This window comes from Nuphar pumila, chromosome 7, assembly GCF_984573655.1.
Source record: "Nuphar pumila chromosome 7, dmNupPumi1.hap1.1, whole genome shotgun sequence".
In the NCBI taxonomy this organism is placed as follows: Eukaryota; Viridiplantae; Streptophyta; class Magnoliopsida; order Nymphaeales; family Nymphaeaceae; genus Nuphar; species Nuphar pumila.
Genome location: NC_143255.1, coordinates 118789127 through 118816696, shown reverse-complemented (window position 1 = coordinate 118816696; position 27570 = coordinate 118789127). Strand labels below are relative to the sequence as shown.

The 27570-nt window shown below is 37.9% G+C and overlaps 2 protein-coding genes across 2 annotated transcripts in view; one reads left to right on the top strand and one right to left on the bottom strand.

Annotated features, from left to right (window-relative positions):
- The window catches only part of OVA5 (Lysyl-tRNA synthetase, class II), a 31573-nt gene extending 11271 nt beyond the window's left edge, over positions 1 to 20302 (top strand). The window contains exons 5-14 of the mRNA XM_090014954.1: positions 8649 to 8706; positions 10507 to 10575; positions 11058 to 11165; positions 17149 to 17241; positions 17439 to 17543; positions 18191 to 18397; positions 18521 to 18615; positions 19482 to 19572; positions 19736 to 19906; positions 19993 to 20302. Of these exons, the coding sequence (XP_089871080.1) occupies positions 8649 to 8706; positions 10507 to 10575; positions 11058 to 11165; positions 17149 to 17241; positions 17439 to 17543; positions 18191 to 18397; positions 18521 to 18615; positions 19482 to 19572; positions 19736 to 19906; positions 19993 to 20082 (1087 nt within the window). The 3' untranslated portion in view covers positions 20083 to 20302. The remainder of the gene's footprint in view (positions 1 to 8648; positions 8707 to 10506; positions 10576 to 11057; positions 11166 to 17148; positions 17242 to 17438; positions 17544 to 18190; positions 18398 to 18520; positions 18616 to 19481; positions 19573 to 19735; positions 19907 to 19992) is intronic.
- Positions 20303 to 21950: 1648 nt separating this feature from the next.
- Positions 21951 to 26954, bottom strand: LOC149833157 (uncharacterized). The gene is made up of 7 exons (XM_090012734.1): positions 26827 to 26954; positions 25527 to 25653; positions 24496 to 24644; positions 23908 to 24015; positions 23667 to 23786; positions 23292 to 23465; positions 21951 to 22492 (listed from the first exon to the last, which is right to left on the bottom strand). The coding sequence occupies exons 1-7, from the start codon at positions 26899 to 26901 to the stop codon at positions 22391 to 22393; spliced, it is 855 nt and encodes a 284-aa protein (XP_089868860.1). The 5' UTR covers positions 26902 to 26954; the 3' UTR covers positions 21951 to 22390.
- Between the last annotated feature and the right edge of the window lie 616 nt (positions 26955 to 27570).

Below are 27570 nucleotides of genomic sequence, written 5' to 3'. Positions count from 1 at the left end.
TCTCCATGTTTAGCCTTTTAAGCCCTGATCAAGTGAAACCCCTTTTTCAATTACTTAAGGACTTGTTAGCCTAACGTCTAAATCCAAATCAAAAGAAAGACTGGGATCAGATCTTAGTTTGTTCAGTCAGCTTGTAAGGCTGGGTCTATGTAGGTGAGAGGTAATAAGGTAGAGAAAGGAAGGTAGATTGGGAATTTTGGTAAGGGAAAGGTTATTGTATTAAACGTCTGTTAGGATTTTAGAGGTAACGAATAGTCTGGTTGTGAGAAAATTAAGACGAGTCTTGGAGAAATCCCCCCTCAAGGTGGAGCCCCATCATTTTCCTGTAGTGTTCTACACTTTCTTTGTGTGAAATCATTCTATAATGGAACCTATTTCCTGCAAGAGTGAATAAAAATTCAGATTGAATCATTTCTGTCGATTTTCTTGCTATTACTGGTATCAGAGCCAGGAGGAAGATGACGATCAGGGAGGTACATGATGAATTGGAGGCGCTCAAGCAACAATATGCAGACTCCCAAAATAAGCAGGGAAAGATGCAGGAAACCATTAAGCAGATGCAACAAACGATGCAGAATTTGTTGGACCAATTGTCGATCTTGTTGCAGATTTCTACCGACAAAGAGCAACAAGACCAGCGAGACGGTGAAGGGGTGGTCAACTGTGGGGTCGACTGGCGAGAAGGAGAGGGATCTACATCTTTTGGAACAACAAACTTGGGTCGCTTAGGTAAGATCGAATTTCCAAAGTTTTTTGGGAATAACCTACTCAGTTGGATCTTTAAGGCCGAATAGTATTTCAAATATCATTGAACTCCAGAGGAACAAAAGGTGGGAATCACAACCATTCATTTGGATGATGTAGCGATTCGGTGGTTCCGCTGGTATGAAAATCAATTGGGAACACCGAGTTGGGCATCATTTGTTAACGTGATAACCATTAGAGCCTTCGTCATTTCAAAATTTCAATGTGTTGTTATCAATAATTAAGCAAATAGAGTCTGCGACTGAATGTCATATCGAATTTGAGAACCTCAGTAACATGGTTACAGGGTGGTCTCAAGAAGCTTTGATCGGATCCTTCATCAGAGGCCTTCAAGAGGAGATAATGATGGAGGTCCAATCTTGCTGACCGAGTACACTTTAGAATGTTTTGAATTGGCTCGTGTGGCCGAAGAGAAACAATAGAAGATGAGTAAATGGCAGCGTGAAAGTAGTTCTGCAAAAGTTGAATTGGTGAGAAGAATGGGTGAAAACAGGGAATTGAATGCATCAAGGGGAAAAACTAGCATTGCCGAAGGCGTTCGCCATGTGAATGTGAAATAGATTATGAATGATCAGATGGCAGAAAGGAGGAAGAGAAGACTTTGTTATTATTGCGAAGAGAAATGGAATCTGGGCCATTAATGTAAAGTACTGAACATGTTCATAGTGGAAGAGACAAAAGAGGAGATGAGCAGTGAAACATGGGAAGGATGTGACAATTCGTTAGAAATATTCTTGCATGCATTATCAGGGGTAAGAACCCCACAAGCTATGAGAATTATTGGAAAAATTAACTGCCAACCAGTTAGCGTGTTGGTGGACTCGGGGTCCACCCACAATTTCATTGCTCAGAAGGTGGCAAAACAAGTGGGGTGCATTATGACATCACATCCATATTTTGAAGTGTTGGTGGGTGACAGGAAGTGCCATTAAGTGTCAGGGAAATGTTACCAGCCAAGCTTGAGAGAGAGAGAGAGAGAGAGAGAGAGAGAGAGAGAGAGAGAGAGAGAGAGAGAGAGAGAGAGAGAGAGAGAGAGAGAGAGAGATTGCTTCATTTCAAGGAGATGCAGGCCTCCAATACCCTTGAGTATGGGAATTCGATTAACTTCCAAGATGCTCACAAGAAAAAAGACTTATTTATGTACTCTAATCCCTTTCATGGATCCAGATATTACGACCCAATCCAGTGACCCTCTTAAACTATGACCCAATTGTAATGACCCAAACTTTGTTCATACCATAGACACACTGCATTGGGTTAGGGTCATAACATCTTCCACCCCTTCGAGACACACCTTGTCCTCAAGGTGTAGAATATGAATATTGTAAACGTAATGGGGTTAAGTATGAACATGGCTTCTGGGCTGTGGTATTGCAACTTCTCGAGTAGCTACTGCATCATTGACCGTGACTGGTGCATGTAGCTTATAGTTGCCAGTGCCTTTGTGTGGGCCAGGTAGCATGCTGTCCACATTCAAAGGATTCAGCCAGATGTGAACCTTCATACCTATATTACACAACAACCATGGTGGTATGTTCCTCTTGTCATGTGCTTTGCATTCAGTTGCTAATGAAACTACTTTTGGTAGTTGCATTTTGCTCTTCATCTTCATCATTCTCTTGCTATTGCTTAAGAGCACTACTTTAGCAGTTTATTCAATCCCACAAACTTCTCATGTAGCTCACGATTCCATAGGATAATTGTGATAGGGATGGCAGATAAATTTTGCTCTTTTCCCATTTTGTAGGAAGGAATTTGGAGCAAGATTGTGCCAGCGAGTTCTTTAAGCAACACATTCACTAACTCTTTGTTTGCTAAGTTCATGTGTAACATTTTCTGTAGTGTTTCTCTGTTACTACTTCAACCCCCTACTATCGAATATTCTGATGTAATTCTGCTGTGCCTCTGTCCTGGCGTGATGTTGGACTAGGTCCACTCCACTCAGGTCAACTAGCACAGCAAGCTCATCATCAATGCACTCCGTAATCATCATGAGTTCTAGAGTTACAACTTGAGCAAAAGACTTCACCCATCGTGCATGGTCCAGCTGTAACAACAATCAATGCTCTCGATGGTGCTGCAATTTGAGCACAGAATTTGGTATTTGCTCTCAAGGGATGCTGTTGTAAAAGTTGTTGCTGTGTTGTTTCATTTAAGATCCTAAAAGTATCATCCACCAGCTGTATTGAACCCCGTGAATGCAGTGGCCCTGACTGCAATTGCACCCTGTTTGTTTTGGTTCTCTTGATAATGTTTTCTATTGCTGCATAGCCAAGATCAAATTTTGTTTAAGGAATGATGGCATTTAGGAGCTGTGCAGAGCTGTTCCCACTCATGAACCACTCATTACTCATGGATTGCAACAAGAACATCCAGCTGCTCCCATTATCATTGTCGTCTTCAAGTTGGTCTAGTTAGCTATACCAGTTGCTCGGTTCCTCAATCATTCTCTGTAATTCAAATTTGGAATATGCTACAATTTGATCCGGGTGACCAAGTTTCTCAAGCAGCTTTGCTATCATGGACTCTGCATTTTTGTGTCTATAGTCCATGCCTTCAACACCAGCACAGACATTCTCATTCTGATTACTAAGGTCCCCAAAATTTGTAGCTGAATTTCTCTTAGGCCTCACAGGTCCTAGTTTGAAAATCTGGCCAAGTGGGCAACCATTCATTTCTAGCACCGTCCGCCATGACAACTGACAACCTATTCATTTCTAGCATTCCCATTTGATAAGCAGCAAAGAATTGCCTTTGCACACTCTTGCAGCTGCTCAATTAGTTGTTCAAAAAGTAAAGCTAGCAAGGATGCAGCTGACATGCATGACTCAAGACGTTCATTGAGCTTTGACATTATAGTAGAGAAACCACATGAAATATTTGCAATCACACACCTTGAGTTCACTGTACATTTCCCAGACTTCTAAGCTTGAGTGTTCTGAGTTAGCTTTGATTAAGTAGTGTTTAACCCAAAATACATACATTTTTAGCATTTCCATTTGATAAGCAGCAAGGAATTGCCTTTGCGCACTCTTGCTGCTGCTCAATTAGTTGTTCAAAAAGAAAAGTTAGCAATGCTGCAGCTGACATGCATGACTCAAGACCTTCATCGATACTTTAACAAGCCTCAATTTGGGAAGCCTCGTAATCTATGTCACAGGGATTCAGCTAGCAGGGTGCCGCACCCACATCGACGTGACGCGGGTGAGGCACCGGGTGCGGTCAACCCGACCCTGGGTACGGTCAACGCACCCAGGGTCATTTTGGTTCAATTTTCGGTCTTAAAAAAAAATTTGCCAAGAAATTTTTTTTTGCCCTATATGTCATAGGGATTCTCCAACTAGGTGCCACACCTGCACCTGATGCGGTCAACCTGACCCTGGGTGCATTCAACGCATCCAGGGTCATTTATGTTCAACTTTTGGACTTTATATATATAATTTTTTATATTTTTGCCACACCCCCGCACCCGTGTTTTTCGAAAGTGCTGCACCCCCACCCCACCCGCACCCGCACCCATGTGACATAGCTCGTAATAAAGATGGGAGGAAGATCATTTGCTATAATTGTGGATGCACATCAAGTCCTATTGTCCAAAGTTCAAAAGAGATGAAAAAGTTGCATCACTGAGAGCTCCTTAAGAGGACAAGAGTGGGACCAATGGAATCTCCAACCATTGGAACCATGATATTGTTGCAATTGATGGAGACTCTACTATTGCTCCTCAAGAAGTCATCCTCCTCTATCTCGGGAGTCACGATCTGTACCTCTTCACCTCTCGGTAATGTATCTTGGCTCTTGGATTCTGGAGCTTCTTTTAATATAACACCAAACGTTTCTTTGCTATCTAATTGTAACACTAATTCAAGTAAAACCCAGGTTTTTATCGTTGATGGTTCTTTTCATGACAAAGGAATTGGGGATTTTGATAAATTTTCAAAGTTTTTCATTCCCAAAATAAGATTTGATCCAAAACTCAACTTGAATTTACTTTCGGTTTTTCAAATTGCCGACCATGGATATAGTACCAACAAAAATAACAAACTTTTGCCTAGGGCCATACCATGTGTCTTCTTTGGATATGATGAAAACCAAAATGGATTTAGATGTTATGATTTAAAAAATGACAAACTTTATATTTCAAGGAATGTCTCATTTATAGAAAAAGAAGGCTTCTTTAATCAAAATGTGCCTAAGAAAGCTATTAAATATTCATTCTTGTTAGAATTGTTGCCTAAAAATTATGATGAATATGTGTTCGATGATGGTATTGTTAATGAAGAACCACAACTCAATATCCAGGATGGTGAAAATATTGACATGTTTAGTACTGATCCTACGATAATCCAATATAGTAGGAGAGAAAATGATAGACAACCTAGTGTTATAAAAAAATATTCCAACCTAGAAGGATAGGAACAAAGTAACTTGAGAAGATCTGACAAAATTTTTAGGCCTCCAAATAGATTTGTTTCATATGAATCATTCTCTTCTCAATAGAGTCTGTGTAGCTAAATTTTTTCCCTATTTTGAGCCTACCATATATAACAAAACCAAAAATTACCTTGAATGAATTAGATCTATGAATGATAAACTAGAGACACTTGAAAAATCTAAAACTTGGAAGACAAAAGGAAAAAGACTATAGGATGCAGATGGATTTACAAAGTGAAGACTACAAGTGATGGGACATTAGAAAGGTATAAAGTGAGATTAACGACTAAAGGTTATTCCCAAGAATATGACAGATTATCATGAAACCTTTGCACCTATAGCTAGGATGACTTATGTTAGAACCTTCATAGCTATAGTTGCTGTCATGGGATGGGTCATTTATCAAATGGATGTAATAAATGTCTTTTTAAATAGAGAACTAAAAGAGAAAGTTTATATGGATCCACCTCTTGTATATGAGATTCCTTATAGAAAGGTTCTTCATTTAAGAAAAACATTATATGGGTTAAATCAGGCTCCTAAGGCCTAGTATGATAGGTTCAGCTCTATAATTATTAAACTTGGGTTTAAATATTATTATACTAACACTGTGAAATATGATGCAGGTATCATTATCTTGCTTATGTTGATGGCATGATCATTATTGAGGGAGACAAACAAGGGGTTAGCAATATTAAAAGTATTCTTAAAGAAAATTTTGAAATGACTGACCTAGGTTTTCTCAGTTTTTTTTCTAGGAATGGAAGTGACTTAGAACCCAAACCAAGTTTGTTACTGAAATCATTGACATGCCAAAGATTATTGATGAGAAGATGGTGGACACTCTAGAAGTAATCAATGCCAAGATAAAAAAGATGACAAATCAGCTCTTGAGGATCTCACTCCTTATTGTCTGATGATTGGAGTATTAACATATTTAACTATCACTCGACCTGACATAACCCATGCAATTCATACTGCAAGGCAATTCTAGCATTTACCTACCACAATACATATGAGTGTTCTGATGAAAATTATTAGATATTTACAAAATTTTGTTTTTAAGGGTCTTTTGTTGTCTTCCTCGCTAGAGCTAATTGCTTATTCTGATTCAAATTGAGGAGGTGATCCTAATGATTGACACTCAACTACTAGTTTCTGTGTCTTTTTAGGTGTTTTTCTAGTGTCTTGAAAGTGCAAGAAGCAACAAAAAATATCTTTGTCATCAATTGAGGTTAAATATCGTGTTATGACTATTACAACATTATAGATCGTATGGTTGAGGAGATTACTTGAAGACATGGGGTTTTACTTACAGGCAGTGTCACGACTATGCTGTGATAACAATAGTTCCATAGGCATAGCCGACAACCATACGTTTCACGAGCGAACTAAACATATCGAGATGAATTGACACTATATGCGTGAAGAATTTTTGAAGAAAACTATTACTTTGCCTTATGTCACCTCCGAATAACAGTTAATTGATTTCTTCAACAAGGCACTTCCATCACCTTAGTTTCAATTCCTACTTGACAAACTTTCGGTTATCACACCGTAAGTTTGGGGAAGAGTGTTAATTTCTATGATAAATATGTATATACATATATATTAACGTTAATATTATATACATTATGTATACAGAAAATGACCATACTGTATAATAAAAATAACACATATTTTAAAATGCCACACAATTTTTGAAATTTGCTCCATGTCCAAATTTGCAAATGCTCAACTTTTAGGACCTTTTTACCCTTCGCTCAAGCAAACTTCCTAAGGTTCGCGCGATATATCGGTACACACTCCTGATATCGCAAACTCTCACTAAAATGTAGTTTCACATGTTGTTTTGCGAATCTCACGAAGTTCGCATAAGCAAATTTGTGAACCTCCTGTAACTGAAACCTACGTAAATTTGCAAACACGAAGAAAATTTGCATTGTATTCATTCCCAATATTTGTCAGCAAATCCGCATATAAAAAGCATATTCACAGTGACCTTATTTGCGAACTTAATACCTTATTTGCGAGGCTTGTTTCAAAGTGCAAACTTCACAGAAATTCACATGGTATATCTGGAGATCACCACATATTTGTGGATCTCCTTGAAGATCAATTACTGAAAGGTGGTTCACACGGTATCTCGTGAATGTCGTATTATATATGCAAATTTAGTACGGTATTTGTGAAGTTATGCAAGTTTCAGTTTAAGGAGGTTTACAAATTTGGTTATGCGAAGTTCGTGAGGTCCGCAAAAAAAAATGTGCGAATCTACATTTTAATGAGAGTTTTCGATACCAGGAGAGTGTACCGATATATCGCACGAACCTCAAGAGGTTCGCTCGTGCGAAGGGTAAAAGGGTCCTAAATAAGTCAGGCATTTGTGAATTTGGACATGGGGGCAGATTTTGAAAATTGTAGGGCATTTCAGGGAATGTGTCATTTTTGGCGTACAATCCAATCATTTTCTGTTATATGTATATGTATATTTTTTTTATTATGTTGTATATGTGATAGGTCATGCCCTCTAGGGGCATTCTTGTCTTTTCCTCTTTATGTAATAGGCCATGCCTATTAGAGTCGGTTTTATAATTTTATTTTTGTTTTTGTTTTATTTTTATTTCATTCTAGCCATTGGGACTAGCCCAATGGCTAGTTGGACTAGCCTTTTTGCTCCCTTCTTTCTCTTTATATATATGAGATCTCTCCCATATTGTAACTATGCTTCTCTTAGGCATTTTATGTTAATAATATCATTTATTTTTTATGTGCTTGTTGCCCTTTAGTGGTTTGTGCTTGTGCTATTCTTTGTGAACTTGTATCTTGCCCATAAGCGGCTTCTTGTATTTGTGCACACTTGTGTGACTTTATAGCCTTTAATGGCACCTATTCATGCACTCCTTTGGTTCATTACAAATGGTAGCCATTATTTTCCTTGAGAGAGAGAGAGAGAGAGAGAGAGAGAGAGAGAGAGAGAGAGAGAGTTGATTGTTGCTCGGTTTGTCAATACTCATAAAATTATGACCCTGTTGAACATCTTTTATCACTCTTGTTAATGAACTGTGCGGGGTTTTCATGGCAGCTCATCAAGGCATGTTGCAACATGAAGCCTCTTCTACCTTTGAACTTTTCATACTGATTTATTTTATTTTATTTTAACCATCTTTTTTTCTTCTTCTCTTCCAACCACTCCTTGCACGTGTCCACCCCCACCCCACCACCACCACCACCACCACCACCACCACCACCACCACACACACCCACACACCCACCATGGATGTTGGACAATTTGTGTATTTCTGTCGTTTGCACATTGTAGTCATCCTTTCCTACCAAACATAAATTGTTATATTTCTTTTGCATTTTTTCAGTAATTTTAGGCTAGGATTCTTGTTCTTATGAACTCATAGTTTCGTTATCTGACTTTGTTTATGTTTGTAATTCAGGTATTTAGACATGATTTCAAATCCTGAAGTAGCAGATATATTCCGTATAAGAGCTAAGGTGGCCTTGTCATCCTTCATGGAGTTCCTAGTTTGTACTGCTGCTTATATAGTTTGCTGTTGCAAGTGCACAATTCCTATTATACCACTTCATATACAACTATTGCTGAAATTATGCTCCCAAGACTTTAAGATATGCCCTTCGAAAATTTTACAAAAAACTGAAATTTCTGGCATACAATAGAATCGGCAAGAAAGTTAACTAGAAGAAATGATTTTGTTTCTGTTTATCTTGACCAATTACTTTAGTTTTGAAGTTTATTTCAATTAGATGAACCAGGAAAATAAATCTTAATGTGGACCTAATTTTGATACTCATATTATTCAGTTTCCTAATTGATGTTCATATTATCAGGGTCTTGGAAACACGTGAATTCATACTTTTGGGTTGATTTGGTAGTTAGAAAAAACATTTCATTTAACAAATAGCAATTGGGGTAAAAGGAGAGATGCACTATTAGAATCCTATCTGAATATATGTTAATGGAGTTTATAAACTAGGAGATATTTGTATGGGTCAAGTAAATGTAGTTGGCACTATTCCCCATCACTCATGTTCAGTTGGAAATGTTACAAATCAAGCTAAATAACAATAAAGACCAGAAAGGGTTGTGGTTCGTGCTGAGATAATGCTGTTTACAGGTTGGGTTTATGGTTTATACACACACACATACAAACAAACCGTTCTCACTTCTCAACAATTCTGGCACCAATGAGGCAGGTAACCTAGGTACGTGGCATCATCCAACATAGATCACACCACCTATACCAGTCTATGTTTTGGAAATGTTTCTACCAATGCCACCAAAATAAGAGAGAGGCTATGTAACATAGACTCTTCTAACAGGGCACCGCACCCGCGTCGCACCCACACCCATGTGGGTGTGACACTTGGACACAACTTCCTTTGTGTCTGGTGAAGTCAACCACACTGAGGTCCATTTCTGTCCAAAAGTAGATTCAGTTAACTCTAACCAAGTCCAGTTATATATATATATACCCTCCCCGCACCCAAGTTTTTTTAAAGTATCGCATCCGCACCCGCACATATGTGACATAGGAGAGAGGAGACCTTCCCTTCCCTTCCTCTGGAATGTTTTTGGTGCTGGCAATGACAGGAACTGATGTTCATGGCGTTGTATATGTTGGTTGATCTGATTCACATTGTTTTCCAGCTTAACTGGTGTCACATGTATACTGCTCTATGCGTGTGAATGTGCACAGTGTGTTGTGTTACATTGGGAGATGGAAACTTTTAAGCAAAAGACACAATAAAATAGTTTCACTATCTAAAGGTTTGGGTAATCTACTAATCTCAGGATAATCTCATGATATTATCATCATAATATGGGGATATAGTGTGAATTTCTTGTCTAAAGAAATCTTCTAAACATTGAGATAGTTGTGACGAACACCCTTGCAATGCACACATACACACACACACACACGTGTGTGTTCTTGCAGGTGTTGTTTGCATTCTTCTATGTGCATGAGTGTCTGCATGCCCTCCCAATGTGCGATTTTTGTTGTGAATCATGTTTAGGTCTGATTCTCAAAAGACTGATTAAGAATATGAAGCATGCTGTGAAATTTTGGATTTGCAGTCAGGTTATGGCTGGGCTAAATTTGTGTTTTCTATCTTTTCTTCAGTACTTCTAGTTTACTGTTCAGCTCTTCTTTAAGGTTTTCTGCAGTTGGATTTTTGCCTGTTCAAAGATTAAATGTTTTTGTTTATGTCCTCTCAGGGAAATATGTGGAATTGTGTTTAATATGGTAAGATCTGATTCTAGTGTATGTGTAGATTGTGTCAGAAATACGACAGACAATGCAAGCTATGGATTTTGTCGAAGTTGAGACCCCTGTATTACAGGTTTGCCATCTTATTCATTGCTTTCATGAACTTTGTTTTGTATTGTATGATTTTGATTTCTTGTAGTTTATGAGCTTCTGGGTTTAACTTTTAAATATTTCTATTTGTCATGGCCAACTTTCGGCTTTGCCTAGGCAGTGTTTTGTCACTTTTGTGTACTTAATACCTGTCTTATACATAATTTGGGTACTTAATTTCATTAATTGCTAAAATTCCAATTGGCATCTATAGCAGTCTCAGAATGTTTAGCTTTTAGCGAAGATTTAACTAGGGGCTGGTATATCAATTTTCTTTTATTTGCAAAATCAGCAGAAAAATTCTAATGTTCACATTGAAGTTTTAGTTATGTTGTTCTCCAGAGCAAAATAAATTTGCTGTTTCAGTGGAAATTTTATGCACCATCTCACCTGACTGCGTTTCACTTCTTTTTTTTTTCACTTTTTACATTTTTGGTTTTTGTTGGTGCATGATTTGTGAACTAGGGAGCAGCAGGTGGGGCAGAAGCCAGGCCTTTCATAACCTACCACAACTCACTTGGAAGGGACCTTTATTTGCGAATTGCAACAGAACTACACTTGAAGAGACTGCTGGTAGGTAACGGACTGGTTATTTCTCATTTCCTGTTTTCTCCTTAGTGTTTACATCTCTTCTGAAATAAGAAAAGGGTGTCATGTTCCCAATTGGAAGAGTAAGGAAATAAGTGAAACTGTCTTGGAAAGACATTATTATAATCTAAGAGGACATGTAACTCCACGACAATACTATGGGTGCTGTAGATTTTGTTGATGCATGATAATCTGGAGTCTTTCACCCATCTCAGAATTTCCATTAATCATGAGGCAATTAATAAAGTACAAAAGAGCACAATTAGACTCATCTAAAAGATTTGTCATCTAAAAAAGGCGTATAATTAAACCAACATTTGTGCATACACCGGATGCATGTAGTCTGATGTATGATTATGCCAATGCTGCAGGGATGCCCTGGAGAAGTGTTAAAATTATTATTTTCTTGATATGTCTCCGCTGGTATCTCTACATAGATACTAAAAGTGCCTGGGGGGCTAGAAGTGTGCTTTCCAAATGCTCTTCATTTGTTTCTCAATTACTTCCACTTTTGCTTCCTTTTTTCCTCCAAACTATTTTATGTAATTTTTTTACTATAACAAGCCTTATACATGTTTCATGTCACTTTCTACTCACTTCCACATCGCTTTCTATTCATTTCCATGGCATTTCTTATTTATTAAGGCTTCTGCTTCCATATGCTTCCTGTAAGTATCAACTGTATCATGTATTGCTTCCTACTCACTTTTGTAAACGCTTCATGCTTCACACTTCTAACACTCGCTTCCCTGCTATTGCTACATGCATTGCTTCTCATACCTACTTTCAATTCCAGTATATATGATAGCATAACAGTCTATTTTATTATGCTGTTCCTTAGATGCTTGGAGAATTTGTTATTTGTTTGATCTCATTGTTTCATCTTCCACTCTCTCTTTAACAATGTGTTCGGATCTATATATTATGCTCTGCTGTATGATGATAGTCAGATTCACGGAAATTGCTCTAGCGTGTTGATCATCACACTATAGTTTAGCTTGTTTTACTTTTTTCCAGAAGCTGTCATCATATTTTCATCCCATGTATTGTAATCTCAGTAGCATTATCCGTGGTTGATCAAGTGGTAACTAATATTATTGTGAACCAATATATTAGGGTTATTGGATGTGGACAAACTAAAAAGTTGCCGAGTCAACCCAGTGACTCGCGTTGACTCGGTCATTTACTGGGTCAAACCAGTGAATGACCTATAAAAGAACAAAACTCGGCCGAATCACTGGCTGACTCAGCCAAGTCAGCTCATGACTCAGCTAACTCGTACACATATATGTATATATTATATATTTTGTATATACTTAGTTACTTACATATATTATATGAAATATAATGTAAATATTATGTATATATACATAAAAAGATGGTGATACATATATTAATAAAATTATACATTAAACATATTATAAAAATATCATATAATGCATATTATATACAATATAGGGGTTTCAACGGATCGGGTATGACCTGAAGCTGACCTCTACTGGGTCCTATAGGGTCAGGGTTTGGTTACAAAGAAGAGGGTCCGATCAACTATCCTGGTCAGATCCATGAAGTCCGATTATTAAATGGGTTGGGTATGGTTTATGAAATTTTATACCAAACCCAGGTCCAGCCCGAGTTCTGATTAAGATCCACAAATTTTCAATGTAATAAAAACTTAAAAATTATTATTTTACCGGGCATGGACCGGGTCTGTTTTTTCTTATAAAAAATCTGACCAGACACGAATCCGGATCTGATACCCGTATCACTTAGTCGGATCCAGGTTTGGACCCACCCATTTTAGCGGGGGTCTGGCCCATTGACACCCCTCATACAATATATTAGTAATATACTAAAAATATACTTAGTATATGCATATATTTGCATATTTTATATACAATATAAAGTTAACATGACCTGGCCAAGTCACCGGGTTAACTCGGCCAAGTCACGAGTCAATAATGGTCGAGCTGAATGGCAAGTCACTGGGTTTTAAAATTAACAAAGCAAAAACAAAGTGAGAAAGTGTATGTCAGCAGTAGTAGTCATTACCAAAAAGGACTAGGACCATCCTGTTAAATGCAACTGAAAGGATCAGCAGCAACCCTTTTCTTATAGGGTTATAGAAATTTTAACACTCGAATTAATATATGTAATTGAACAGATACCAGAAAATTATCTGGTAACTACTGCAGAAACTTGCTGTGGAAAAAAGATGAATATCCCAATTCAAGGGCCTTAGTGCATATTCATGTGAATCTCAGCCTGCTGGTAAGCCAGTCTCAGCTCAGGATGGCAGGCAGTCAACTTTAATTTGTTGCATGCTTTGATGGAAACCCATGAAACCCACTTAAATTATCAAGCTGTAATATGGAACTAAACCACTTTCAACAACAACAACAAACAACAACAACAACAACTACGCCTTCATCCCAAAACAATTGGGGTCAGCGATATGAACCAAAAAAGAAATTCATTTTGGGTCTTCCACATGAATCCTTTTCCTCCAATCATTTCTATCCAATGCCATATCCTCGGTGAGGTTCAAAGCATTCATATCCTTTCCTATCATCTCCATCCAAGTCTTCCTAGGCCTACCCCGACCTCTTTTAACTAATATATTATCCCATTTCTCCAACCTTCTAACTGGAGCATCATTAGGCCTTCGCCGAATATGTCCAAACCACCGTAAACGATTCTCTCGCATCTTATTTTCAATGGGTGCAACACCTACCTTCTTACGTATCTCCTCATTCTGAATCTTATCTTTTATTGTATTTCCACACATCCATCTAAGCATCCGCATCTCAGCTACACTCATTTTTTGAATATGATGTCTCTTGGCAGCCCAACATTCCGTACCATATAGTAAAGCGGGTCTAATAGTCGTCCTATAAAACTTTCCCTTCAACCGCAATGGCATTCTACGATCGCACAACACTCCAGTTGCACTTTTCCATTTCATCCACCCAACCTTTATCCTATGATTTACATCTCCATCAATTTCTCCATACTTTTGAATGATGGATCCCAAATATTTGAAATAATCATTCACCGGTCTTTCTTGCTCACCAAGCTTCACTACACTCCCATCACTACTTCGTTGCTTACTAAACCGACATTCCATATATTCAGTCTTACTCTTACTCAACTTAAAACCTCTAGCTTCCAATGTCTGTCTCCATAATTCTAACTTAGCATTAACCCCAGCTCTAGACTCATCAATCAAAACAATATCATCAGCAAACAACATACACCACGGTACATTTTCTTGAATTGATCTCGTAAGCTCATCCATCACTATCGCAAATAGGAAAGGGCTTAAAGCAGATCCTTGATGTAACCCAACCGTTATCGGAAAATTGGTTGTCACCCCTCCACAAGTGCGGACATTGGTTACTACTCCTTCATACATATCTTTAATTATACTAATGTACTTGAGAGAAACACCTTTCTTCATCATTGTCCACCAGAGAACGTCCCTAGGTACTCTATCGTACGCCTTCTCTAAATCAATAAAAACCATATGCAAATCTTTGTTCCTCTCTCTATATCTTTCAATAAGTTGTCTAAGAAGATGTATAGCTTCCATAGTTGATCTTCTAGGCATAAAACCAAATTGATTCTCCGATATCGTGACAACCTTCCTCAACCTAGACTCAATCATCCTCTCCCAAAGTTTCATAGTATGACTTATGAGTTTTATACCACGATAGTTTGTGCAATCTTGTATATCACCCTTATTCTTATATAAAGGCACCAAAGTACTCTTCCTCTACTCATTAGGCATCTTATTTGTTCGCCAAATCAAGCTAAAAAGATTTGTCAACCATTCTAAACCTTTCTCTCCCAAGCATTTCCAAGCCTCGATAGGTATACCATCTGGGCCAACTGCCCTTCTTGATTTCATTTTCTTCAAAGCCTCTGCAATTTCTTTCTTTTGAATCTTGCGCATGAAGTCACGATTTATCTCATGAAAAGGAATGGAGAAGTCTCCAAGATCTTGAGCATGAATATTATTAAATAGCTTATCAAAACAATCTTTCCATCCCTCCTTAATCTCCTCATCTTTGACTAAAACCCTTTGCGTTTCATCTTTGATACATCTAACCATACCCAATTCTCTCGATTTCCTATCTCTCATCTTTGCAAGCCTATAAATATCCTTCTCGCCTTCTTTGGTATCCAACTTGTCATAAACCTCCTTATATACCTTAGCCCTCACGTTTCGAATTACTTTTTTAGCTTCCTTCTTTGCTATCATATACTTCTCCAAATTCTCATTATCACGACTCTTAGATTTCTATAACACTCTCTTTTAACCTTAATAGCTAATTTGACATCCTCGTTCCACCATGATGTATCCTTACCTAGTGGTGCACCGCCTTTAGACTCAACCCAATACCTCCTTAGCCACTTTTTTAGACTCAACCCAATACCTCCTTAGCCACTTTTCTCATGCCACCCGCTATCTTATTCCACATTGATTCTGAATCCTCCTCGAGACACCAATCAGCTTCCTTAACTACCTGCTCTACAAACATTCCTTGGTTAGCTCCTTTCAGTGCCCACCACTTAATTCTAGGATCTATCCTATGTCTATCCCTTTTGCGACATTGTCTAATTCTAAGATCTAAAATTAAGACTCTATGTTGTGTAGCTACACTTTCTCCCGGTATAACCTTACAATCGATGCAACAACCCCTATCTCTCTTTCTAAGTAGGAAAAAATCTATCTGACTCGTATTAACCCCACTTTTAAATGTTACTAGGTGAGACTCCCTCTTCCTAAACCAAGTGTTTGCTAAGATCATATCATAGGACAAACAAAAATCTAAAATTCTTTCTCCACTTTCATTTCGTTCTCCTATACCATAGCCTCCATGGATACTCTCAAATTCATCCCTACTAATGCCTACATGTCCATTAAGGTCACCGCCGATGAAAAGTTTTTCTCCATAAGATATCCCTTGTACTACTCCATCTAAATCTTCCCAAAATTGATGCTTAATGGAATCATCTAAACCTACTTGAGGTGCATAAACACTAATAATATTAATAATATCCGTACCTAATACTAATTTAATAAGTAAAATTCTATCACCCTTCCTACGGACCTCAACTACATTATCTATAAATTGACGACTCATAACAATCCCTACTCCATTCCTATTCCTATTTATTCCTGAATACCAAATCTTATATCCCCAAGGTTCTATCACTTTTGCTTTCTCACCTACCCATTTGGTCTCTTGTAGACATAAAATATCAATCTTTCTCCTACACATAACATCTACTAACTCTACCAACTTACCAGTTAAAGACCCTATGTTCCAAGTGGCTAACCTAATTTTATGGTCTTGGACTAACTTCTTTACCCCCACCCGTCCAACAAAGTGAGGGAACCCTTGCCTATTTGACACCACACCCGGGCGTCGGTGTGACGCGTCGCTTCTGGGCGACGACCTAGCAACCCTTGCTCATTTATCACTACCTCCGGGCCTAGAGAGTACAGCGCGTCGCTCAGTAGGGAACACCCCAACGAAATTCTCATATTGGTTCATTTTCATAGGGTATGACTAAGTTTTTATGCTGGCTGTCACAGGCTTACCGCAACCCTCCTCCTTTATCCGGGCTTGGGACCGGCAGTGTATAACTAAAGAGTTATACACAGGCGGAGTTAAACCACTTTCAACTACAGTGTAAATATATTGGATGGATAAAGAAATTCAGTAGCTCTGGTAAAGGATGAGTGAGCATTAACGGAAATATACTAGACAGGTAAAGAGATTTGGGTACCTCTGGTGCAAGGACAGGTCCGTATACATGTGTATGCAGTGTGCTTGTACACCATTATGCTTGGATCAATGGAATAAGTTGTAAACTATTTCAGCAGTTTTAATTGTTACTGTAATTTTGCAAACAAAAACAGGCATGCTTGAATGAACATGTGCTTGCCAAAATACAGGTTGGAGGGTTTGAAAAGGTCTTTGAGATAGGTCGGATATTTCGAAATGAAGGCATTTCTACTCGCCATAATCCTGAATTCACAACCATTGAGGTAAGGCTGTGTTGTTTTGAACTTCTATACATTTTTGGTAACAGCGTTTTTCTTTTATATTTGTTATGTTTCTATGTTACAACTTACAATGTGCAGAAACCAATTTCTTGTTTTGCTCCTTCAGTGAAATGAGTGTCTTAACTGTATCACTTTCCAGGATTCAATTACTAACTGTCATGAGTCTTAGTTTGAGATAGGTGTACGAAGCATATTCAGATTATCAAAACATGATGAACATGGCTGAGGAAATCATCACAAGATGTGCACTTGTAGTACATGAGAAGCTAACTATTGACTATCAGGTATCTTATTCTGCACCATTTTAATGAATATTCTATTAGTCTGCATTGTACATTTATTGATACTTCAGCACACTTCTTTCTACATAATTGTCCAATTCCAGAGTAGTCCTTTTCAAAATAATGCACATGATTTTTACTCTCTCTTTCTCAAGGTGATGAAAGAATCATGGCTTCGAGCATCATATGGGTGCTTAACATTTTATATTCTAGAGTGTAGACAATTTCTAATTATCTAATATTCATGATACAATCATTTACCCTCTAGAGAAGTTTACGTAGTTCTGTCCAGTCAAGAATAAAGTTGTCACCTACTGTTTCCTATTTTTCGAATCATACACCCTATGGGTGCTCAAGTCAACAAAATCTTATTCTTTTCCAGGTTCTTTTTTGGCTTTTATTTCTTATCCTTACAAGAGGCACAACTGTCCATCTGGACTCCTATTAACCTGTGAACAGAGTATGTTAGTTCATGTTAGTGAAACAGGTTGCAGAATGACACATACATTTGGGAAAATAATTCCAACTGTAGGCTACCTCAAAACATTAGATTGCTGGTTTATTGGAAGCCTAGAATTTTGGGTTGTTTTGCAGGGAATTAGCTTTTCCTGTTTAACCTTCAAGTTGTCTGACAATAGCTTTGTCTGCAGGGGACTGAAATATGCCTGGAAAGACCATGGAGGAGAGAAACTATGCATAATCTTGTGAAAGAAGCAACTGGAGTCGATTTTAATGAGTTGGGAGATGACGCCAAAGTTGCTAAAGAAGTTGTTATATCTGCATTAGGAAATCATTTAGATAAAAAAGACAGAATTGCCATTGAGATTTGCCCATCTGTGGGTCATGTTCTTAATGAGGTAGCAAATTGGCTTCCTGTTTGTTCCTCTAAAATATTGAATTCCTTAGTAAACTACTCCTTTGTAGTTCAAGTTATATCCCAAATATCCAGCTTTGCTAATATATAGATTTCCTTTGTCCAGGTATTTGAGACAATTGTGGAACCAACACTCGTGCAACCAACATTTGTGCTGGACTATCCAATTGAGGTATCACCTCTTGCAAAGCCACATAGAAGGTAATGTTCAATTCAAAATCCAAGATGGCTGCTCAACTAGTCAAATGGCTTCCTATTACTTCTGCTGTGACTGACATTTTCCTGCATGCTTCCAAATTTTTGCTTTCCATGTGTTCGATATTGCCACCAATCACATATACCATATTAACAAGTTCCTTTTTATTTTTCCAAGGATATGATTTTGGGTTGATCCAGGGGAACAACCTTTGTTGTAATTTGATGGTTGCAAGAACGTGTTTGGTCCACTTGAAGTATAATGGACCATTTAGCAAATAAAAAAAAGAACTCTTCCAGTTCAGACATGTGAGGTATTAGTATGCTGATTTGGGGCCTACTAATGCTTCAACATTGAAAACTTTCTTTTCTTTATATGCTTTATTAATCACAAAAGTTCTGCACTTAAAATTGTTGTGCTTGCATGTGTATTCCTCTAAAAATCTGTTAGTGAAGGTTTCCTTTCATCTGGCTTAAGTAGTTATTACTAAATAAGGGGGTTGTAACTTCCGTTTTTTTCTCTGGAAAACACCACAATGAACTACTCCTTACTGAAGTTCGCAGTGAGGACCAACTCTCATTGATTTATTCTTCCTTTTACTTGTTAGTCGTTTGACTACAACATAAATGTGATAATTTGAATGATGAATCTCCTTAAGGATTTATATATGTAAAATAAATGCTTTTCCTCCCTGCGAGCATTTCCAGAAGTGCTTGTTAGCTGCTATAAATTCAGTCTGCTGTTATTGCGGAAAATTGTAAGTTTATATCAAAACTTCAAGGTTAATCTGTTAAAGGCTGATTAGTAAGTTTCTATCATGAACTTGAAGGTCCTCTCCTTTTTGACAATGGTCTGGATCATTCCATTGCAGATGTGCAGGTTTGACTGAGCGGTTTGAACTATTTATATGTGGTCGTGAACTGGCTAATGCATTCTCAGAGTTGACAGATCCTATAGATCAGGTATTAATTACATGGACGCTCTCATAAAAGTCATTTTTGTTGTGCAACTGGGCCTATTAAGTCCTTGTGTGTTGGAAAAAAAATCTGTTATCATAATGTTAGTTACCTTCTGGGAAATTTGTTTGTCCTTTTTCAAGTACTCGGTTTTACTTCTGTGATCCAGAGGGAGCGCCTGGAGCATCAAATAAAACAGCACAATATTAAGCGAGCAGCAAAAAGCTCAGCATCTGCAGAAGTCAAGACAGCAGAAGAAGATGATGATTCATATGAAGTCAGCCTGGATGAAGATTTTCTGACTGCTCTAGAGTATGGGATGCCACCAGCTTCTGGGATGGTATGTTTTCTGGAGATTGTTTGATTATGCTTTAATCGATTGCAATCATGCACCATTACCATATCTTAGAAGAGACTGAAATGCAGGGGCTGGGGATTGACCGGCTAGTGATGCTTCTCACAAACTCTGCCAGCATCCGCGATGTTATTGCATTTCCAGTCCTCAAGCTTCATTAATTCTGATTCTTATTCTTTTCCTTTTTAAAATTTTGGTGTCATATTTTCCCATTTGGTCTTACTGTTACTGGTGTGCAGCAAATGAGAGACTAAAGTGTTTTCCTTTTGTGGGAAAGAGTGAATTGGCCTTCACGAGTCGGTTTGTAGCAAATGAGAGACTAAATATTGATATGCATCAATGCACTCAATTATAATTATGGCATTTTTACCCGTAGTTTTATTCTTGTTTCCTAGTATCAGTCTCATGAAAACGAGAGAGAGAGAGAGAGAGAGAGAGAGAGAGAGAGAGAGACTTTGGTTATTTTTTATCTGTAAAAGCTAATTTTGAAGACGTAGGGCTGCATTTTGGCACGCATTTTGGTCTGGAAAGCGATGAGTGCGAATGCTCAAACTAATTTGACCAAGTCGTTCTATCCAATGCCCAAAATCCATTGTTGGTATTTTGATTGCATAATTTGAAAGCTCTCGCATTATAATCGGGTGGATGTTTCCTAAATCTGCTTTTCTACTCCACGTCTAACATAAAGAATAAAATAACAAAAGCAATTCAGAAAACTGTTAGTTGAAGGTGTTTGAAGGAAATCTGTAAAGGTATGATTTGTTTTTATATGCCAACTATACAATACGATAGCTAGACCGGTAAATAGGTTGAACAAGCTGAGTTTACCTTGTTCAAGCATGGCTCAATACCAGCTTGACCTTGACCTCCAAGTATGCATGCACACATCACCAGTTTAGAATCGCCAAACACTTCGAGAAGACATCCAGATTGTGGCCTAACCGTAAACCAATCACCAGAGGTTCCTACTCGGCATGCATGCATACACAGTCTATCTAAGCTGAAATGAGCCAAGTAACCCCTGTTTGCAATTGGCTTATTAAATATGATCAGCCAGCGTTCAGCTTGAAAACCTTTAGCAGTAGCAGGAACGCATTTTATATAAAACACATTTTACATAAGACGAGATAAAGACTAAATTGTGTTTCACTCACACTTCACCTCCCAAAAGTCATTCTATATGCTGCGGGCAAAAACTTGCAACACAATAATTTTTGTGCAAAACATGGTGTTGGGCTGCCAAGAGACATCATATTCAAAATATGAGTGTAGCTGAGATGCGGATGCTTAAATGGATGTGTGGAAATACAATAAAAGATAAGATTCGGAACGAGGAGATACGTAAGAAGGTAGGTGTTGCACCCATTGAAAATAAGATGCGAGAGAATCGTTTACGGTGGTTTGGACATATTCGGCGAAGGGCTAATGATGCTCCAATTAGAAGGTTGGAGAAATGGGAAAATATATTAGTTAAAAGAGGTCGGGATAGGCCTAGGAAGACTTGGATGGAGATGATAGGAAAGGATATGAATGCTTTGAACCTCACCGAGGACATGGCATTGGATAGAAATGATTGAAGGAAAAGGATTCTTGTGGAAGACCCAAAATGAATATCTTTTTTGGTTCATATCGCTGACCCCAATTGTTTTGGGATGAAGGCGTAGTTGTTGTTGTTGTAGTGCAAAACATGGTGATTTCCATTCCTTTTTCAAAGCAAACACCCTTTTCTGTGCAATTACAATTGTTTTGATCTCAATGATAATACTCCAGTTGAAAGGTTGGCTTCTAAGTTGGACTCGTTTGTGGACTCTTCCATGTTTCATGCACTTGCATCAAAATGCCAACTTGATCCACTGGTCAAACCAACCTTAGCCTTTTGTGCACTCTGCCTATGTCTACGCAAAATGCTATTTTTGGATGCTTCAATATGGCTACGATTCATCTTATGCTAAAAGATCAAAGTAAAACAGATGCCTATGACCTAGCCGCAGATCCAACCAACCAGCTCAATCACTTGCTCTCTTGATGATTTCCACAAACAGACAGCAGGCGTACACCAACAGATTAAATGAAACAGCTTTCACAAAAGCAAACACAGTAACTGAAGCATCTCCACAATTGGCAGAGCATCCACAATTATGTAATTTTAAAATGCAATCTAGCCATAAAAAAAGAATGGCAATTTAAAAGCTTTAAATCCAAAAAGCTAAAAATGTAAAAGGAGCAAACTGACACGATCAGTTTCCCCTGTCTACATGCTTGATTACATGAAACGAAAATTTTCCTAATCCACATTTTCATACGAATGACAGTATTTACTCTAGGACCAAGCACAGAACTCGATCCCCATAAGAAAAAAAAGATCACAACTGACTTTTGTCTTCGTTCATGAGTTACACCTCATGCTTGTTTAATGAAGCATTTTAGAGTCTGAGACAATGCTCGTTTCCTTGATTCACAGCAACTGACTCACCGATTGATTGGGGTATGCATTCGAGTAACTATACGGTTGACAGCATCACGTGACATTACCAGAGTGTCATGTTGTAATATACTGTATACGTTTAAACCCTGCAAGTGAGAATACAAGACATGAAACCCAAGAATGCAAGACAGTTAAGACACTGCAAATCGATATATGATGTTTACTTGGTTCTAACAGCAAGGTAATTAACAGTTTGAATTGGTAAACCATGTCTGATGTAGATCAAGCTGGTCCCAAACAAAACAGGGCCGAGTAAACATAAAGAGACATTAAGAACACTGTGTTAACAGCTCGAGGTAAATTTTAAACAACAAACTCCAGTTTAATCTGTAGTTGGACATTTCCATTTGCCATCAAACTTATGTAATCTGGACTACACCAAATGGGACTTAAAATACAAGTTATGACATCAGACCTGCTCCTGTTTGCAAAAAGAACATAGACCGATCTCCCAAGTACCATGTCCTAAATTGTTTTGGACGGTCAAATGATATTAAAGACTTCTATTGAGAAGAGGCAGACCGACCATGAAAGCTATCAAAACTTGTGCATCCACATGTACCTCCTTACAGATGGCTGAATTGCCCCTTCCTAGTTCATGTTTTAGAATACAAAAGAGAACCAGAAGGTATTAAGAGGAGACCAGGGCACTTAGCCATGGTACTATATCCGCCACCAGGCTTTTCAATTCAACTTCCCACATACAACTAAGCAGCTCCTAGAACCACTAGTTGTATTAATATTCCATTCACTCTTGAACAAGCCAAACATATTTTATTTTGAATCAAACATCAAACAAAATACCAAGAAAAGTTCTGCAATTAGCTTATGGAAAAGCAAACTAGAAGAAAAAATAGTAAAAGGAAAAATGACGTGAAAACTTACAATTGAAGGAAGAACATTTACATAATGCAGATTCTGTGTGGCCAGCTTGAGTTTCTCATCTATAGGACCACCATCCACCAACAACAGCTTCTTAGTATTCTCCATTTGTGAGACATAATTCACAATGTTCTTGGTTTTGTGTGAGGGAACTTCGAAGTCCTCGAAGACAAGAAGCTGCCAATGAATACAAATTACACAAGCAATGCACAGTTTCAGTAACTAGACAAAAGCATTAACAATCAGCACGGGAATGTGTGTGCGCATGTGCATGCATGCATATACATTACACAGCATTTTGTGATGTATGTGTACATGCAAAATGTGCAACCAGAATGATTGTATAAAAATAGAAGAAAATTTTAGAATCTGACTTGCCTTGCCTTCTGCAGTACGTGCAGACAATGCTATTTTTAGCCCCAGACGCCTGACCTTCTTCTGCAGCTTGATTGCATGGCTCCGTGGCTTGGGCCCGTGCATGGCTGCACCATGCCTAAACTGTTCATAGATTAAATCAACTCTGTATTTAGAAAGCAGTAGTTCTCTAGAGCACAAGCAGTAAATTGCAAATATGCCACCAACTTTGAAGGGTTATTCACTATAAACACCAAAATATTACCTGAGGCCCACGCAGTGTTCCATGGCGAGCTCTGCCAAGACCCTTTTGTTTGTATGGCTTTTTACCTGTCCCACTCACTTCACTAATAGTCTTTGTGGAATGAGTTCCCTGTACATCGACAACGTGAAAAATGAAATAAATCACTGTATAGAAATTGACCAGGTAGAGATGAGAGAAGTTTGAATAAGCCACTTCACAAATACCATTAACACATTGCTAACCAAATAGTACAAGGATCTGAAATAACTTTCTTATCAAAGTCAATTTCATGTGATGGTAGTTGAAGAGAACACATACATGCACACACACACGCATGCATGTGTGTGTGTGTTTTAAACCTCTAGCATATGAGACTCTCAAATAAACCAAACCCTGAAGAAGTTGAATATATAGACAAGTATTTTTTTTTACAAGCTGAACGGCAACATAACTGATTGGAACATCAACATAGTGTTAAGAGTTTCATAAAACAAAATTAAAATACAAGTCCATACTTAATAAAAAGTACCAGTAATTATCATGACAAAATAAAAGCCCGAAATGAAAAAAGCTTGCATGGAAACGAATAAGTCCCTAGATTCTTAGTACCTGTTGCCGCTTTGCTAGTTGCCACCTTACAACACGATGAACAATGTCTTTCCTAATAGGCACATCAAACACGTCACCAGCCAAAACCATGAACCCTTTGTCCTCATTATGGAAATTAGTGAGCCTCGTAACTAGGTCCTCATATCTACCTATATCAATGAATCAGATAGAAAATAAACATGAATCTAGGGAAGACTAGCCTGATGAAATCTGTGAAGCAGTTAGATAAGAAACTGGGAATGCTAGGGAGAAATAAAATTCAAGTTAATACATGGTATCAGAGAAGTATCTTGACATTTCCATCAACCCAAATCCAATAATATCACTAAGATCTGAATTTGAGAGGACATTCTTCCAATACTGTCATGATAATATCACAAGATTACTTAGATATAGTCCCAAACTTGCAAAGCAAAACCAAATTTAGTTTGGCATTTTGTCCTTTTCATTACTCTCTTAAATTTTGTTGAGGTTTTATCAAGATATCTAAGAAAACAATTTCCTTTAAAAAAATTTAGATATCACCTTCCCCAGAGTTTCCTGAAAATGTGATTTTTGAAATAGTTATATGATGGTTTTTTTTTTAGTTTTTTTCTATATGAAAGGGCATGAAATTATGCTTAGTTGCAATTGCAAACTATCATAAGGGGTAATGACATTAAGGTTTCCATATTTTGAGCAAATTTTATTTAAATATAATTTAGTGTTTGGAATAAAATGAATTGAAGTTCAAGTTTTTCACGCAGTGAAGTCCATTTGCTTTTTCTCATCTTAGAAATAAAGAGCTTTTTTCTTCAACCCCTTTGGTGGATCCAAAGAAGTTCAAGACTTAAGGAACTTCCCTCTTGGATTCTTCCCTATCAAAATTCAAGAGGATTGAACAATAAAATTTTCCATCAATTCATACCCTTTTTGTCGTTTTAGCACAATCCGCAGGCAAAAGCCTGAAGATAGCTTCTGCTTGTATCAGTAACGAAAAGAAAAAAGGGGAAACGCAGCAAAAGTATAACTGAAGATGTAGAGCACAATACCATAGGTACGCTCTGGAGTTAGAACTTCCTTCTTTGACAACAACTCTGAAGGAATAACACCTTCAGAATTTTGAGGGGTCAGAATAGAAGTAGAAAGTCTTCTGCTGGAGACAAATGATGAACATCTCTGCAACCATGAATAACAAAATGCAGCAAAGACAAAAATATGAATTGGATATTCTAAACAAGAATGCATAATAAAAGATGTAATGGAGATTACATATTCAAAAACCAACTTCTGCTTTTCGATTACAGCTTTTAATTCACAGCACAACATAGTTAATAACCAGTTATTTGCATTGGAAACAGCCTGAGCGAGATAACATAAACTAAAAGAAAATGATAGGATAGAAGTCCTGGTAGCAATCACAGACAGGAGTCAAGAAACTATCATGGCAAGGAAGATCGGTATCGGGATGATCCAACTTGTCATATCCTATACTAAATGGTATATTGACGCTAGACAAACACCAATTTGGGAGGCCTCACCCAGATTACAAAAAAGCAACTGTATGGAGAACGGATTGAGTGGCATAAAAGTTTTCAACGAGGTAGACTTTGATTCCTCTGAGGATCTGACTTCAAGATCGTACATTCTAATTTCTAATTAGTTGATATTGGTTGAGAATTTCGTCAGGGATTGCTGTGAAAGGTTTCATTCACGCCTGATCCATGTCGAGCAGACCCCAGTTGTTGCGAGAATTCTTGATTCATGAGTTGCGGGGAGGAACTTATGTCACCAAGAACAAAAAACACTGAATGCTCTACCACTGATGCTGGAAAACACCAATTTGGTAACTCAACCACGAACAGAGAGAGCTCCCACATTACAAAAAGATACCAGCATGGAGAACGGCTTGCGACGACAACCAACGCCGTGCCGAAACCATTTCAAATCAATCGAAAATCAGCCATTGATGAATCTGATAAGGTTGGATGGAAACGTATTACAAGATTAGACAAAAGAGCGGCAGATGGGAGGATGGTGTGCAAGTTTTCGAAGAATAGATGGTCATTAATCCCTTCCAAGAAAAAACCCAAATTCGTTGTCTTTATTTTGCTTGAGAAACAATGCACTGATGAAATTTCCAATGCCCAAAATGAACACTCAAAGATCATAGAATCGTGTTAGCTCCCCAAGGAAACCACACACGTCCAAAGGAACCACACATATGCAAATGAAAGAAATTGATCACCCTTCATTTACGAGAGTGATCGCCACACCACACCGAGAGAGAGAGAGAGAGAGAGAGAGAGAGAGAGAGAGAGAGAGAGAGAGAGAGAGAGAGAGAGAGAGAACCCCAACGAATTCGTTCACGAGACCTCGTCTGTATCGAAGCAGAAGCCCGATCGAGCTCCTCATGGGAGAAGTCATCTCGAGGAAGACGATGGTTAGGGCTGAAGGATTGCAGAGGCTCAAGGGTTTTTGGGACAAGATGGGTTGGGAACCTAAACGGTTCGGATTTGGATTCGATGTAGGTAGTACCGAATTGGATAAGGAATAAGAGGATCCGTTTATATCTGGGTCCGATTTCTCTTTTTTGTCGTCGCCTCATCGGCCGGGCTCTAGATAAGTGAACTTTATATCAAATCTTTATTACGAGAACAAGTAAAATTAATGAATACATAAAAATAAGTCTACCTATAAAATAAAAAATATTTTTTCTCAAAAACATGTATATAAAAAATAAAGCAAAAATTATACTTTAATACCACGTGATGTTTTTGAAATGATTAACCAAGCCTCTTACTCTTTCAAAACTGATTAAACAAGCATCCTATCAACAATTCACAAGAATGAAATAAAAAACAAAATTAATTTTTAACACATAGGTCCATATGGCAAAAAGTGTAAAAAAAAGGTTTACCATTGAGTCCATCCCGTTCCGGAATCCCAGTCCAAGGATCTCAGCCCATGAATTTTGAGATTCTATCCCCTGCATGTCTATATTTCTAAAAACAAAATACCATGCAAAAAAAAGAAAAGAAAAAAAGAAACCCAATCCAAATGAAACTTTGTTTGGATTCCAGCCTATTCATTAAA